The sequence below is a fragment of the Acomys russatus genome, chromosome 10 (genome assembly GCF_903995435.1).
Source record: "Acomys russatus chromosome 10, mAcoRus1.1, whole genome shotgun sequence".
Classification (NCBI taxonomy): Eukaryota; Metazoa; Chordata; class Mammalia; order Rodentia; family Muridae; genus Acomys; species Acomys russatus.
In genome coordinates, this window is record NC_067146.1 from 58,437,271 (window position 1) to 58,454,616 (window position 17,346).

Here is a 17,346-nt window from a genome sequence, read left to right on the forward strand (position 1 = left end):
TAGCTTTAGTATCAGAATAGTAGTGGCTTCCTAAGGAGAGTTTGTAAATACTTCCTCATTTTATACTTTATATAGAAGAATTTGAAAAGTCTCATTGTCAGTCCTTCTTTAAAGGTATGATAGAAATCTGCATTCGTCTGAATTTGTTTGGACCTGGATATTTTCAGTTGGGAGACTCTTTAAAAGTATATTTAAATTAACTGATTAATTATGTGTGTGTTTGTGTGTGTAAATGTACTCATGTGTCATGGTGTACATGTGAGGTCAGAGGAAGCTTGTGGAGTTGGTTCTCCCCTCCTACCATCCTGATCCCAGGTCCAGAGTTGTTAGGCATAGTGGCAAGTATCTTTACCCACTGAGCCATCTTATCAACATAGTTGAGATTTTTTAAATTACTGCTTTAATTTTGTTAATTGTTGTAGGCTTATTTTAATTGCTTACTTAATCTTTACTTAACTTGGATAGGTCTCACACACACCTAGAAAAATTTTCATTTCTTTCAGATTTTCCATTTTAATTTAATGTAATATTTTAGCATAAATCCTCACGATCCTTAAAATCCCATTGGTTTCTGTTATAATGTCTCTTGTTAATCTAATTTTATTTCACAACTTTATTGCTTCTTTTCAGAAAAACAATTCTTTGTTTTGTTGATTCTTTGTATTTATTCATTTCTATTTCATTAATTTCTACATTGTTGTTAATTTTTTTCATTTTACCACTTTGGAGTTCAGTTTATTTTTGTTTTCCATCCAATTCTTTAAGGTGTATCATTAACTTATTTATTTGATCTCTCTCTCTCTCTCTCTCTCTCTCTCTCTCTCTCTCTCCATCTCTCTGTCCCCCTCTCTCAATGTGTAGGCACACAGAACTACACACTTTCCTCTGGAGACTGCCTTCAATATACCCCATAGGCTTTGGTATGCTTTATCTTTTTCATCTTTATTCAATTTTAGGTTTTTAAATTTTTCCTTCTTGATTTCTCAATGACCCATGTATCATTTCATCCTGTGTCATTTAATCTTTATGAGTTTATGTACTTTCTGTAATTTATCTTGCTGTTGATTTCTAGTTTTATTCTATTGTGGTCACATAAAGTGTAAAAATTCCTTTCAATTTCTTTGCATTTTTGTCTCAACATGGGATCTCTTTTAGGGAAAGTTCCATGGCCTACTGGGGAAAGAGAGAGAGAGAGAGAGAGAGAGAGAGAGAGAGAGAGAGAGAGAGAGAGAGAGAGAGAGAGAGAGAGAGAGAATTTGAAGTTTTGAAATAGCATTGGCTGGCCTCTATGTCATGGTAGACTTTTTGCTACAATCTCTTGAGTTCTGAGATTACACATGTGAACCATTGCGCTTGCCTTAAATTATTTTTGTAGGATTCTGTTACTATATTATCCTTACCGTTTTATAGTTCTAGTGCTGATTTGCTCATATATTACCTTAAATATGTGATACACATTTGGGGTTTGCTCATAAATTAAAAGTATTAGTGAATAATAGTATAACAACATTTAAACTTGGCTTTAATATTATAATGAAGCTAGAACAAGATTGGTAGTTGTTGAAAATCATGTAGTTTGGTTCTAAGTATGTAGCTTAGAGGCTGTCTAGCAAAATGTACACAACTGTCACCAAAGTATGAACTTTCTTCAGTGAGTTTTGCATTCTATTTAGTAAGCATTCTCTGTGTGCTTAAGGATTCTTGCACCCAAACCTGGCTCATTCATGGTTGGTAGTGCTGGCTATTGTTGCTTGGTTTCAGGTACTTACTACAAATTGTATGATTCACAGAGTGGCTAATAATTCAGAAGTCGTGCTCTTTGATTCTTTAGTCTACTTTTAAGAACAAAGTTAGCATAATTCCTTCAGCAGTAAACTACTTATGATAAAGCAGAGACCTTTATCTCCCCCAGGTTAAATACGTCACTCAGAAGCTTATTAATCTTTGGTATGAATTATGACCTATTGTGGCAGAATTCTTGCTGCTGTTTTATCATAATTTGCTTCATGTTCTCTGGCTAATGATTAGATACAAGAGCTTTGTGACTGTGAAAAGCTTGCTAATATGCAAGCTTTGCTTTGGGAATTTGTAAATAGCCTCCCTCTGTTTGTTTAAGGGACAATATTTTTGGTGCAGTTTAAAGAGCACTTTTTAAAAAAAAAAACTTGATGATGTCCTTGTAAGTACATTAAAAAAAACTTCATTTGCAAGATAAAAATCTCTTTTCATATGCCCAAGCAAAGGAAGGGTTGTGAGGGAAATAGCATTCTTGGATTTCTTAGTCTGATGTTTCTTTTTTCTTTTCTTTTTCTTTCTTTCTTTTCTTTTTTTAATTGAATGGCCTGTTTTGTGGAACAGCAAGTTTTTGTGTCATTTCAGATGGTGCATCACGTGACAGAATAGGCCCCATTCACATTTTCTGTGGGACAATTTGCTAAGGCTCTGCTCTGAGGGGAGTCTGCAGAGGACAGTCTGCAGGAGTGGGCCCAAGGCTTTGCGGCACCTGTAGCAAGACACGGTCTGTTTTGGGTCCACTGGAATCATTAGATTTATACTCTGCCCCATTCTCCCTAAGTGTCAATACGTGCTCCCTTCTGTGGACACAAAGGGTTCCCTCAGATAACGCTTACCATGTGAGCCTGAAGAGGCTGCTAGTTTATTACTAGTCCCATGCGAAAGCACTGTGCATGGGCCTCACCACACTTGGCAGGATGATGGTCACTTTAATAGAGCATATCTCTTGATGATAGAGAGTAGAGTGTTTTTGTTGTTGTTGTTGTTGTTGTTTTGTTATTTGTATTTAACCGAGAAAACTCTTTACTCAGAAAGAAAGCTCCAGGGAAAGTGATACCCAGCCCCTTTGCAGGCCTTGTGGTGGATCTGGAATAAGAGAAATAGGTCTTCCATTTTAAAAAGCTTCACTGAATGTCTAATTCTTTTCTGGGCCTCGTAGTCCATGCTGTGGCCTTGAATCATTAGCTGCAGCTTTTATGGGTCCCGGGTTTCTCTTCCACGCTCTTTCAGTCTCCTTCCCGCCTGCTTCTATTCTTAACTGGGAGCAGTGGGTTCTGCACAGAGACACTGCCAGTAATGATGCTATGTGGCTCAAGTCAAAGAGTGTTGTCTGCATCCCACAAAGGGCCACAATTCCCAGCACACACCAGATAGAGCAGAGGATGGGGCAAGCAAACGTGACATCAAAGAAAACCGGGTGACTAAAGACACTACTAAAAAGACCAATGCTGCTTTTCAATAAAGGAGGAAATAACAAGAGTTTTGAATGGTAAAATATAGAGACTTTGTTTGAAAGGGAGGGAAACACACACAAAGCAGACAAACTGAACCAAAGTGTTTATCTTTAAACCACACGGGCTGTGGTAGTTAAATTAGGTCAGTCTGGTTACAAAAAGCTACAGAATGCAGGCTGTAACTAATTTCAAAAGGAACAGAAAAGTCCCAAGAAGAAAACAGAGTGACAGGTTCTTTCTCATCTTTCTCTCTCTTTTTTTCTTTCTTTCTCTCTTCTCTCTCTTCCTCCCTCTCCCCTCTCGCTCCCTCCATCCCTTCCTCCCTCCTCTCTCTCTTTCTTTCCTTCTTAAGCAATCAGGGCATCCCACCATCAAAACTGGACACAAAGGTCTGATTCAGCAGGAAATATGACTAATTACAATATATGCTATCCATACCTATATTCAGAATCATCTGAGAAACACATGAAAAAAGGTTATTTGCACTGTGTGAAATGCAATAGCGGCCCTATGTATGGTTTGCCATTTGGAGGAGAGAGATGCAGGAGCAGGCTTAGGTCACAGACCGCAGATGTTACCCTCATCTCAGACTGGAACCTTCTCTGAGCCAGCTGCCTTCTTCCCAGTGTTTAACATAGAGCCTAGAATTTCAATATACAAGGGGCTCCCCTCTACGACAGTGTGCTTGCTGATACTGCTCAGATGGCTTTGCAACATAATTCTCAATGTTTTTTGCTGTGGAGATAAGTGCCAAATTGTGAGGGATATCTGGAACATTAATAGATACTAAGGAAATAATTTTTAAAAAGCAGCCTGTATTTTGAGAAGAATGTTTAAAATCATTCACTTCTCTTCTTGGTCTTGAAAAACCAAAAAACCAAAACCCGAAAACCAAACACCAAAAATCAAAACCAAACTAAACCAAAAAGAATTAGTAAGAGCTGAATGACTTTTACTAATTTAATTCTTTTTTTTTTTTTTTAATTTTTAATGATGGAAATGAAAATATACCTAAAAGCGAAGCTTCTGGAAAAATTGTTTTTTCTTCCCTGTCTTGTATCGTTCCTCAAACTTGACCTTGGCCTCCCGCCTGGCCTTGCGTTTCAGGGCTGGGTCTCTAAAGACATCCTTGTTGACAACAGTCTTGTCCAAGGGGATATCCACAGAGTACCTGGTGGGCATGAGGTGATTGTAGTTATCAACTTTCACAAAGGACTTGATCTTTGACCTCTTGGCGATTTTCTTCTTGCCCATGGCAGCTGTCACTTTTCGGGGATAGCGGTCAATCCCGGTCACCAGGGCATGGTTGTAAGGGCCGTCGATGTTCTTCACGATGACGGCTTTGCGTCCGGAGTAGCGTCCAGCCAGGACCAGCACCACTTTCCCGGATTTCATGAACTTGCCCATTTCGGCATCAAGCAGCCGGAATCCAGCAGAAAGCACTAATTTAATTCTTTTAAGTCAGAAAAATCCTATTATCAAACAATTACAAGAGCAATAAAAAACCAGCAAAATTTCTCATGAGAATTTAAATATATGTCTCAGCCTGTTCACCTAATTAATTTTTATTTCTGTTTATACTTTACTAAGGAAATTTGTGTTAAGAAGCACTCAACAGTACATAAAAGCAGACGTGGCTGAGGAACCGACTAAACACCCACATTAGATATTCATTCTCCTTTCCGTGTCTTGGTTCCAGCTGGTCTTCATCTTCTATGGCGTCTGCCTGCCTCCATATCTGTATACGATCTGCTCTCCTGGACTCCTGACTTCTGCAGGGCATGCTAGTACAGGTACAAGGCAAGACTCACACCCTATTCAAGTGCAGTTTCTCTTTCTTTACACATTTGAATACAGTGTTTAGTATTTCTACATCTAGGAAAGGCTGGAGACCTGTTTTGAAGCTTGATTCTGTGGTGCTGTCCATGAAATTGAGCTAGGGATGTCATTGCGACCCTTAGAAAAGATTGGTGAAAGTGAGTCCAGGACAGCCAGCACTACACAGAGAAACTCTGTCTCAAAAAGTAAACCCCCCCCCCAAAAAAAAGATTGGTGAATGCACATGAGCAAAATCTAGATAAGAGTAGCCTGAGTAGCAAATAAGCCATGTTAAATTTTATTGTAGTTGTCTTAACACCATTATCAAATCATTTAACTCTCAAGCCCATCCATGTACCAAGAGGAAGCACTGCAAAGGATGCTGGGGAAACATATGTGGCTGTATTTATTTTTTCCATGTTGTGCCAATGGTGTGCACCCCTCTTCCTCAACAGGGTCGGCCGCCCATGGGGTGATTCAAAGAAAAGCTTACTGTTGCTCCTCTGGAGTACTCTTCCTAGTATGCAGAAATATTAGCCGAATTTGTTGTGTCTACTGGCACTAGCAGAAACGCCGGTGACCCTCTTAGCAGGAGGCAGTTGCTCGCTTCCCATCAGTCTCACACAACATTGCATCCACCTCAAACAACCATTAGAAGTTTTACTGTGTGTCTACTTGCTCAATTTTGTTTTGCTGGGAAAGTAGCATAATAGAGGAAGTGCATCAAGGCAGAAAGGGGTAGATTTGCCAAAAGAAGAGGGGAGGGCAAGCTAACGAAAGAGATGTGGACATTGAAAGAGATGGAATGTTTTAGAAAATGGCCAGGACAAAGGCGCTAATGTGACCCATGCCCCCAGTGACGGCTGCGTCTGCAATAATGAGGTTCTGTTGTTGGGTATTCAGCCTTCTAAATGGAAGCACCCAGGGCCCAGAATAGGGGTGGGTGGGCCAGTGTTGAAGGGGAACAATTTCCCGTAGCCAAGTCTATGACCTCAGACTGCCAGAGAACCATTGTGCACACCCACAGTTCCAAGTGCTGAAAACAAGAGACAGATCCCTATACAAGGCAGGGCATGATTGAAAACTTTCTTCTTTGGAAAGACAATACAATGAAATAACCTTGTCATTTAACGTTTAAAGTTGATGTATAAATCAAGACAGTGAGAAAGCAGGTAGAAGAGTCCTCTAAAAGACAAGTGAGACTATGAGAGGTCAGTATCCGTCACACGGAAAGAGAGTCTTTGATTAAAAAACTGCACTACTGGATGAACGCCTTTTTCTTAGTTCTAGTTGGCCTTTCTTTAACTGTGGCCATCATGATGTCACCCACACCAGCAGCAGGAAGTCTGCCTAGCTATCCTTGGCTCCCTTCACAGACATGATAGACAGTTTTTTGGCTCCTGTATTGGCAACACAGTTCCTATCACAGCTCCTATCAGAAGCCTCAGGGAAATCTGGAATTTATTTCTGGAGGCCCACACCACATCCTTGATTCAATATCTTGAGTGGCCAGAAATTTGACAATGAAAGTGATATCGAAGAAAAGACAGTGATTCTTTATTCTAAAGACAATACAGGGGCCACAGTAAACAATAAAAGCTATACTAAAGGTTCTGTTATTATAGGTCCAGTTGCAGTGAGCAGACTTGTGGCCCAGAATTACCGTGCAGTGCAGATGGCATTGCATCATCTTCAGGGTATTTATAAAATATATTCATTAAAAAGGTTTTGCCAAATATAGAAAAGAAAGGAAAGGAAACAAAAAACTTCAGGGCACGTCTTACTGAGACAGATGGGCTCCTGTCTTACCAGTCTCTGCAGTTACATTCACACGGTTTCTTTTAAAGCTACTGCACTCCATGTTTCTGTGATCTGAGTCACTTCTGTGTGATCGTCAAGAAAAGGACTCTATGACGAAGCCTAGATGGAAGCTCTGCTGCAGTGAGGACTCAGCTATGGTTACAACTTCTGTATTTGACACACAGTAAGCCCTTTTAGTTGGCTAGTATGAAAATATAACTTAAAATCCACTGACTTAAATGATGGCGTTTAGAAGTTTTATTTGATATTTGGTTGTAACTCTTTGTATTACAAACTAGTCTTAAGCTGGGAAGCACTTTAAAGCAAAGATTATGTTTTATTTCTCTCTTTATGTTTACCTGTTTTTGAAATTTAAATTTATTTTTAAAAATTTATTTATTTTACATGCCAATCACAGCTCCTCTCTCATCTCCTTTAGGTCCCACTCTCTCTCCCTCTTTCTCCCATGTCCCTCCCCTAGTCCTCAGAGAAGGGGAGCCCTTCAACTAACCCCAGCCTCAAAAATCTCAGGGCTCCCTGCATCCTCTTTCTCTGTGGCATGGTAAGACACCTGCCAGGGAGAAGTGATCAAAGAGCAGACGACAGAGTAAGGATGTCCCTTGCTCCCTTTACTAAGAAACCCTTATGGAGACTGAGCTGCCTATGGGCTACATCTGAACAAGGGGCCTAGGACCTCTTGATGCACGGTCCTTGTTTGGTGCATCAATCTCTGCAGACCCTGTATACCTGGCACTTAGAAGTACAGTGGTTGGCTTAGTGAATGATTAGCCGAACAAAGGACTTAAAACTTTGCTTTCTACTGAAATTTATATTTCAATAATGGCTATGCTTTTGAAAAAAAATCAACAGAGTTCTGAGATGAGAGAGTTTTTAGGCATAGTTTTATTTCTTTTTTTTATTATTATTAATTTATTCTTGTTACATCTCAATGGTTATCCCATCCCTTGTATCCTCCCATTCTTCCCTCCCTCCCATTTTCCCCTTACTCCTCTCCCCTATGACTGTTCCTGAGGGGGATTACCTCCTCCTGTATATGCTCATAGGGTATCAAGTCTCTTCTTGGTAACCTGTTTTAAAAAAAAGTAAACTTGGCTTGAAAGCTTCTAAAAACCTCAAATGAGCCTTTGAACACACCAGCCGCTGTGATCTCTTTTAATCTAACACACGCTATGTTCGTTATTACATTCATTCCAAGTTTCTTGGGATGCTGATCTGGTGTGTAATCATTTCCCTTACAGCTTTAGCAGGCATCTGAAACGGAACTCCTGCAGTTTCCTGTCATGAGACGCATACGATACATTTGTTACTTGGATGGCCCTCAAAGAGGAGGAAAGTGGTGAAAGTGTCACCCTTGGCTCCTCTAGAGTTTTGTGGTCAAAAGTGTGTATTTTTGTTTCCATGTAGTATTTGCTATTATTGCTCTCAGACTGTCCCTCACACTAATTCTATATTTAACTCTATTACATATTGAAGACAGTGGTTCCCAACTTGGGAGCACATTTTATTCTAGTAAGTTCTATTTTGTATTGATTTTCTAGAAAACAGATGCTTTTGAAGAAATTACGTCTTATAATGGATATTGAATTCCTCTACCTAGAAGGAAAAAAAGGTTATTAATAACATGAAAATCTATAAAGTGCCTTGGTCTGAATATTTGTGTTCCCTCAAACATTCTAGTCCCCATGGTGATGAAGTTTGGAAGTGGGACCTTTGAAAGAAGACTAGGTCACCCTGGCAGAGGCCTCGTATATAGACTAGTGTCCTTATAAATAAGAAGGATGAGGTTCTGTGAAAGAAACCTGTGATGGCACAGTGAAGAGAGGCTGCCTATGATTCAGGAAATGGGAACTCATAAGATATTCAGTCTGATAGTAATTGGTTTGGGATGCCATAATTGTGAGAGCACATCTTTATTTGCAAGCTACCCATTGTATGGTGCTGCCTTATAGCAGCCTAAATGTTTCCTTTCCACTTTGTAATGAATTTCATGTAAATGAACCTTAAGGTATCTCTCTCTATATAGGTATCTTACACACACACACACACACACACACACACACACACACACACACACAATCTATCATGTATCCTATTTTAGCTCATTTTAAAATCAATGTGCTATTTCTGCCTCTGTTCTTATATCCAGTTATACTCTATGTAATTTCATCATTGTACACAATTGCAAGTGTGCATGTGCTAGAAACTATATTTTGTCCTGACAAAAACTTGAATTCTGTCCATTGGGTAGATCTGGGTAGGGGTTCAAAGTTTACTGCATGTATTGTCCTTGGCTGGCACCACAGTTTGAGCAGGACCCCTGGGCCCAGATCTGCCCGTCATAATGATCTGCCCGTCATAATGGTTTCTAGGACCCTCTGGGTCCTTCTATTTCCCTATTCTCCCTTAATTCTCTCATCTAAAGTCCCAATAGGAAGTCTTCCCCTCTGTCCCACTTTCCTGGTAAGCGAAGACTTTCTTGGACAGGACACTCTTCATAGTTGAGTGGAGAGTGGAGTCTGGGTTTCACACGAACACTGGTGCCCCATATTTGACCACATCCCCTGGATGGGGAGGCCTGGTGGCACTCAGAGGAAGGATAGCAGGCTACCAAGAAGAGACTTGATACCCTATGAGCATATACAGGGGGAGGAGATCCCCCTCAGTCACAGTCATAGGGGAAGGGAGTAAGGAGAAAATGGGAGTGAGGGAGGAATGGGAGGATACAAGGGATGGAATAACCATTGAGATGTAATATGAATAAATTAATAAAATACATTTAAAAAATTAAAAAGCTTGAATTCTTCCATGTTTTTATTTTTATTTTTTAGTTATTCTAAACAGTGCTGCTTTGATCAGCCTTATAAATGTCATTTGGTTTCTATGTCTACATGTTGCTTTGACGTTTGACCTCAGGAATGGGGCTGGTGAATCACAGAGATGGGCATGTCTACATCCAGTAAACTCTGTCATGTGCACCAGATTCTTGGGCAGTTTGAATTGTATTAACAACTAAGGCCCCACATCTTTACTATCATTTACTTTGACTTGAACTTTTTTATTTTTCAGTTGTTGAAAGCATTGAGCAACATTTGTTGACATATTAGTCCTACGGGTGGCATTTTCTTTTACATATTTTTCATGTTTCTACCAAGTTCTTGTCTTCTGATTGCTATAACTTTCTGAATTTAACTTTTTTTATTTTTGATACAGGGTCCCATTATGTAGCCCTGGCTGTTCTGAAACTTACTATGTAGCCGAGGCTAGCCTTGAACCCATAGAGCCACCTGCCTCTGCCTTTCAAGTGCTGAGATTAAAGATGTAAACAACTGTACCTAGCAACTCAATTATTCAATTAGATTATTTCATATATACATCGAGGTTATCTTTGTGACACAATTTGCCTTTAGACTCTTTTTATATTCTTGAGTGTGAATCTCCAGTTTTAATGTAGACTAACCAATCATTTGCTTTCTGTGAGGATATAGCAAATACTTCAAGTTACTATTCTCCGGTATCATATATACATGCATATACATATATATATATATATATATATATATACACATTATATGAATTGTATGCACATCTTTTGTTGTTGTGCTCTGTATCTGTCCCAATCATTTGCATCCCACTGTGGTATGCAGTATTTGTGTCATGCATTTATATCTTAAAATTGATGTCGTCTGTGCAACGTGATTTTCAAACAGTTGGCAAACTGCTTCCCATGGGAAACTTCCTATTTGATCATCAATACCCCATGCTCATCTTTCCCAGAGTCTCTTGAGCTATCTGAAAAGCAAGGAACAATTCAGTGACCTTGCCAGGCTCCTCTCCTCCAGTGCTCAGACATCCAGACTTGAGCATGTGGTCTGGTGGGGAGGGCCATTCCTTGTAGCATGTGAAATTGATGCAGTGAAGAAAGCAGTGAGTGATATGGACTCTGATGCCAGCTTTTTGATCACTTCCTCCTGGTGGGACTGCCTTGCCAGGTCACAGGGGAAGAGGACATGCTCAGTCCTGAAGTGATTTGATGAGCTGGGGTGGGTTGGGGGGGGGCTCTCCTTTTCCTAAGGAACAGGGGAGGGGGAGGGAGGATGGGTGGGACTGGGAGGAGAGGATGGTAAGGGCAATGACCAGGATGTAAAGTGAAACAAATAATCAAACAAACAAATGAGACAGAAAAAAGAAAGCAGTGAGTACTTCCTTCCAGAAGGAATGCTTGGATCATCTTATTTTGAATATGTGAATGTTTATGTTACTATGGGAATCTGAGGATAAAGTCTAAAATAGGGAGAAAAGTCTACTTTTCAGGACATTGTGTGATCCTACAAGACCTGTGTATTTGGAAAGCTCCTTGAACAGTCTTTAGTGCATTTAGTATTATAGTTTTTATACATTAGTGACGATTTTTCTGCAATTGTGATATAAAGTTACAAAATGCCTTCAGATTGATTTCATAGGTAACAGGAGACTCTCCTTTCTTAAACGGAAGCATGGGGATTCTTAAATACCTCCTTCTAGATGAACTGAAAGCACCTGATTAAATATGGTGAAATGGGGACGTACTCACGAACTCAGAGAGGCCAAGTCTGGGATGACTATGTCAGCTCGAGTCACTGCTATTTTGCTATAAACCACTTTTGTCAAACCAGATCCATCTTGTATGTAACACTAATTGGGAAATAACTTCTTACTCAGTAGGCGCTCATTTTACCTGGTGGTTTTATTTTGAGTGTATGAGCTGTATTCAATAACATTCAAGTATGTGATAGAAATTTAATTCGAAGAAGATGGAAAGAGAAGCCATGTGGCCATATTGAGAACACACTGGAATCTGGCACCTGACTTCACTCAACATGTTGAACAAATTAAACTAAGATCCCTGTAAATAATATTGAAAGAAACCTTTTTATTAAAAATAATTTCAACAATTTAACAGGTCTGCAATATTTGAAAGAATGACATATACATATACATATATATATATCCAAGCAAGATTTGAAGACCTTGGAAGATTTTGAATATATAATACAAAAAAGGGGGAAACTTTGACAACTATACTCAAGTTCTGATTAAAGCCAGCTTTCTTGGTATTGGGGAAAAGAAAATTTTAGATATATAACATAAAAATAGTAGTAGCAAATATGATTTATGAAATGTAAGTGAAAATATATCTGTTATAGTTAGGCGTAAAACAATCATTTAAATTTACTTTCTAAATAATTTTGTTTAAGATATTGGATGTTTTAATTAAGGGCCTATTTATGTAGTAAGGGAACTTATTTTTTAGATTTTATTTATTTTTATTTTATGCGAATGAATGCTTTTTCCACATGTATGTATATGCACCAAATGCTGTCTAGTGCTTTTCCAGTGCCTATGGGGCAGAAGAGGCTATTGGACCCCTTGGAACTGGAGTTAAAGAGATCTGTGAGCCAAGATGGGTCCTGGGAACCAAACCCCTGGGACCTCTTCAAGGTCAGCGAGAGCTGTTAACAGCTGAGACATTTCTCCAAACCAAAACTTCTCCTTTTCAAATTTTGTTTTAGAATAAATAACACTGACTGTTATGATATATGATACCTTATGATAAATGATTCTCTCTCTCTCTAAAACAGATTTACTGTGTACACTAGACTTGCAGTGATCTCTTTCCTTAGCTCCCTGAGTGCTGGAATTATAGATGGGAGCCACTACATCCAGACAGGAACTAATCTAAGAAACAGTTTCAATATCAAAAGGTAGCGCTATTAACATATTATAAATGCTTAATTTGATGGGGCCCACAGTAATTTGAAAACTTTGTGTGATTCAATTTTAGATAACCTGAGACATAAGTTTCTTCTTTATATTTTACTGAGTACGGAAAGTAGCACATTATACACAGACAGACAGCAACTGTTGACATGAGTTTGTAAACAGTTTTGCACAATACTCTGTTTTCTTGTATATGGGAGTAAAACCAAAAAGAAAGCATCTTCTGTAGATGCTGGATTTTTCTTAAAGCCAGTCTTCTGGAAGATGCCAGGAAGTCTCTGTTAGTCATTGTACTGTTTCCTAAACATGCCAAGGAGCTGCTCAGCCTCAGTCAGGGCAGTGAATGCAGAGGAACCCATCAGTGCTCTGTATGCTTCCGCCCAGTACCCCAGTAAAAGACGTTTCCTTATGGCTAGGTTTCATGAACATGTGCAGGGTCTTCACCATTTTATTTGGACATAATTCCTGAGATGCGGCAAGTAAATAGTTAAAAACATAAAGCAGTATGTTTGGCCTTCAAAATGTGATTTTTTTTTTTTTTCGCTCTAACTAAATCTTCTTTGTTGGTGACTGGCTTAAATCATATGTATAGAAACGTCCTGGGCAACTAACATAAACAAAGGATAGAATCCGGTTGAAGTAAAAGTCTTTTCCAATGTTGTTTGTAACCTAAGGACTTTACTCACGTGTTGGATGCATGCCATTAAACTCAGCCGGCAGCAATGCATAGTGTGGCCTATGACTGTTATAGACATGCAGATTCATATTTTTCATATATAAAATACAAACATGTCAGCAGGAAAATTGGATAATGGGGTCCTCAAATCAGGAAACTGGCAAATGGACTGTGGATTATAATTGCTTCTGCTCCCACTTCAAAAACTGTAACAAACATTTGATTCATCTGATGCTCTTCTCTGATTGGAGGCAATTGGTAGAGGCGGTTGAGTTCACACACTCCCAATTACCTCCACGTTAGCTGCGTTTTCCAAACTTCCAGATTGTGAACTATTTTCTGAAAAACAAACAATGACAAACAGTCTTCGGCACAGCATAACGTGCTGATTTAACCAAATTCAAGTGTCCACTCTCCTTTTCTGGGCTTCTGCCCCTCCAATGTCAGCTGCAGTCAGATTTCTTGGTTCAATGTGACTGTCACAATCTCAAAAGCAACAATTCTAATGCGTTTTGTAGTGATGTCTAGTAGTGTGCCCCAAGTCCCCTAGTTCATCACCAGCTCTGTGTACAGTGAGCACTAGGAAAAAGCACAACTGTCCAGCACTACCCAGTTTCCCAGCTTGCAGCCCACTTGGCTGCTCTCATAAAACTCTTGCTTCCTAGGATCCTCACACTACCAGGAAGCAGATACTTCTGCAACCTCCTATAAGCTTCCTGAACCCAATGGCTGTCAGAATTGAGGGTTATAAATTACCTTGGACAGGTACATTTTAAAGAATGCAGTCTTCACTGCCCTCCGCCTTATAAGCCTAGGACGTTATCTGAGTTTTCTGCTGTGCTTTATTTTTGTTCCCTTGTAAATTTGACAGCATTCTCCCCAGATGCGCTGCATAGATTCATCCAGTTCTCCTGACCATGGTGTGACTGTGAGGCCATTTCTGTCGATCATTTCTGTCACTGATGGATATTCGTGGGGTCTGATTTCTCTGAATCATTACCAGCTCTTAGATTGCTGGACACACTGCGTGCAGAACTGATATGTTAGATATTGTAGGGGCATTTTAGTTAGCATTTAGCTACTAATGAGCTCAATGCTCTTCACAGACTCTCTGGCTATTTGTATTTTGTGACTTGTCATCTCCTAGATTTAATATTCTCATTTTTCTGTTAGGTCATCTGTATTTTGGAATATATATATATATATATTAATATTATTTTTTTGCAAGTGATGGTGGTCTATCTTTTCTAAGTATTTTCTCCAAGCTATGATTTGCTTTATATTCTTTTTATTGAAACACAAATTTCTGCAAGTTTTTGATAAGCAAAAGTTTTGAATTTTTAACTGTATTATTGTTCCTCTTATGCCTTATATTTCACTTTATTTGTCTTTTTTTTTTTTTTTCCCCAGAATCAGGGATTGAACCCAGGGCGTCAGCATGCCAAACAAGTGTTCTACCACTGAGCAACCCATGTCCATATACCAAAGAATGAAAACTATCTCTCAACCTGAACAAAAAAACAACTCAAAATGGATCGAGGATCTTAGTGCAAGATGCAAAAATCCAGTTTTCAAGAGGGAACTAGACACAGTGAAGACTTCCTGAAAGGGACTACAACAGCAGTCCTCAGTGACTAATGGGCTTGGGTTATGTTTAAAAGCTTCCGCACAACTGGGCAAACCATAACCAGACTGAAGAGAATCTACAGAATGGGAGGGAATCTTTGCCATTAATTAAGGGCATTAATATCTAGAAGATTCAAAGAAATACGTAAAAGTCTAAATATCGAGAAACCAAACAATCCATTTAATAGATGGGCTAATGAAATGATAGACAGTTCTCAAGTGGGCAATAAACACACGAAATCCCATTCAACGTGTTTAGTGCATAAGGAAATGCAAATTAGAACAACACTGAAATCCCATTTCACCCCAATCAGTATGGCTACTTTAAAGAAACACATAGCAACGGATGCTGTAAAGATGAATGGAGGTGGGGGAGAAGCTTCTACACTGTTGGTGGGAATGTAAAAGAGTCAATTAATCATCTGTGTTTATTGGCAAGCCATTCACAATAGCCAAATTATGGAAACAGCTAGGTGTCCATCAAGAGATGAATAGATAAAGAAAGTGTATTATACACAAAGGAGTTTCATTCATCCACAAAGAAAAATGAAATTATCTTGATTTCAGGAAAATGAACGCAATTAAAGACTGAAACATTGAGAAAAAAAAACAGTTTCAGAGGGACAGACTTCATGTTTTCTCCCCTGTGGAGTCTCGGTTTTAGATGTGTACATAAAAACACACATGTAGATAGGGCACGGAAATAGAAGTGACAATGTGTGGGGAATAATGTGACGGAGAAAGAGCAGCAATGAGAGGAAGACAGAGAAGATGGCCAAAGTGTATGGTATGTTTGTGTGAAGGTGTCTTGATGAGCCCCATCACCACGTACACACACTAAGAAATTCTTATATTTAAATGTTCTGAAAATGTGTAGTCTAGTTTATCAATATCTTTATTCTACATTTAGGGAATTTTTCTTTACCCTAAGGATACAACCATATTTTTACTTATTTCCTCCTAAACATTTTAAGCCTTTTGGTACATGTCAACATAGTCTGTGACGTCTGTAGACTCAGTTGCCCCACGTCATGTCACTGAACAGCTGGATTTGTCCAGCTCAATCTTTCCCCTGATTTCTCAGTTTTCTGTCTTGGATAGGACACAGTGTAGAACAGAGTTTGCTGTCAACATTGTTGAACTCATGATGTAGAGGGAAGCTCGCAACACTTTGTTGTGTAAACTTGCTGTGCTTTGCATCTAGATACTTATCTGCTAGAAAGTTCCATTTTATATCAAGCTTAATAAATTTTGTTTCAACCAAGTTCTTTCTCTGTACCTATTTTATATGTAATCATAAACTTTATATCATCCCCCCACTGCCTTGTAGTCCTGAGGTAAACATACTCATGGTTTTATTTCTTTTCTGCACATCAGGACATTGTTTGAAGCTGCATTTTCCCATGAAGGACTGATTTCCCATACATGTCCTTCCCATCATGCTTCGGTGTTGGAGCTCTAGGATTGAGTCATGTCATATTTGAATTTCTCATTTCCAGCAGAAGCTATATAGACTATCATCCTGATTTTATCTTTTAAGACTAAAATATCTAGAAGACTTAACAAAAAAAATTGACAGAGGGCAAAAAATTTCAACTTTATGGGGATTCTTTTTCTGATCTGTTTCTGGCTCACTAATTCTGTTTGGTGCATTTATGTTTAAATAAGCACACTAATTTCTAGCTTTCATCTATCATGTTATTAGTTCTATAACTATTTTAGTTTGTTTGCCAGTCACCTTTACAGTGTCTGTTCTTTGTAAATTCAGCCACATACTGTTATTTTCTTTTAACATTTTTAATCATAGTGTAAAAATTTCCCCTAATAATTCTAATATCTAATGTCTTTGAGGATCTGTTATATTGTTTTTGCTTCTCGTGTCTCTCACATTGTTTTATTTCCTTGTGAGTTTAAAATTGGAGAAATTGTTTATACAAGCTTAGGTTGTATAGTTATCCAGAGTTAAATATGACTAGGGGATAAACAGCAGGCATGGTTCTAACGGGTTTTTTTTCTTCTGTTGTTTGTGCTCAAGCCTGAGACAACCTTGTACATAATTTCTTAGTTCTGAGAATGAGGGCTTAGATTGCATGTTGTCCTTTGAAGTCTGAGATTAATTTTAAGATGGATTATTTAGTATATGCCTTGGCACATGTTGGGCATCTTAAAGTATTCAGTAAGGGTTGGGAAACAACCAGCTTATTGAAGCCTCAATAAATATTTATTGCACCATCAGTTTGTCATGTTGTGCTGCTAGGTTCTTCAGAAACAATGTTGTAGGGATCTTTCCAGAACGAACATTCCAATACCAATGAGAGTGGAAGGGTGTTGTCACCAGTGGAGTGAAGCCAGGACGGTTCCTGAAAGGCCTCGCTCTAAAATCCCAGGGTGCGGCTGGCA

General features: G+C 38.9%; 1 protein-coding gene across 1 annotated transcript; it reads right to left on the bottom strand.

Annotated features, from left to right (window-relative positions):
* Window positions 1–4,259: 4,259 nt before the first annotated feature.
* On the bottom strand, window positions 4,260–4,655 carry LOC127194283 (60S ribosomal protein L27-like). The gene has a single exon (XM_051151589.1). The coding sequence runs from the start codon at window positions 4,653–4,655 to the stop codon at window positions 4,260–4,262; it is 396 nt and encodes a 131-aa protein (XP_051007546.1).
* Between the last annotated feature and the right edge of the window lie 12,691 nt (window positions 4,656–17,346).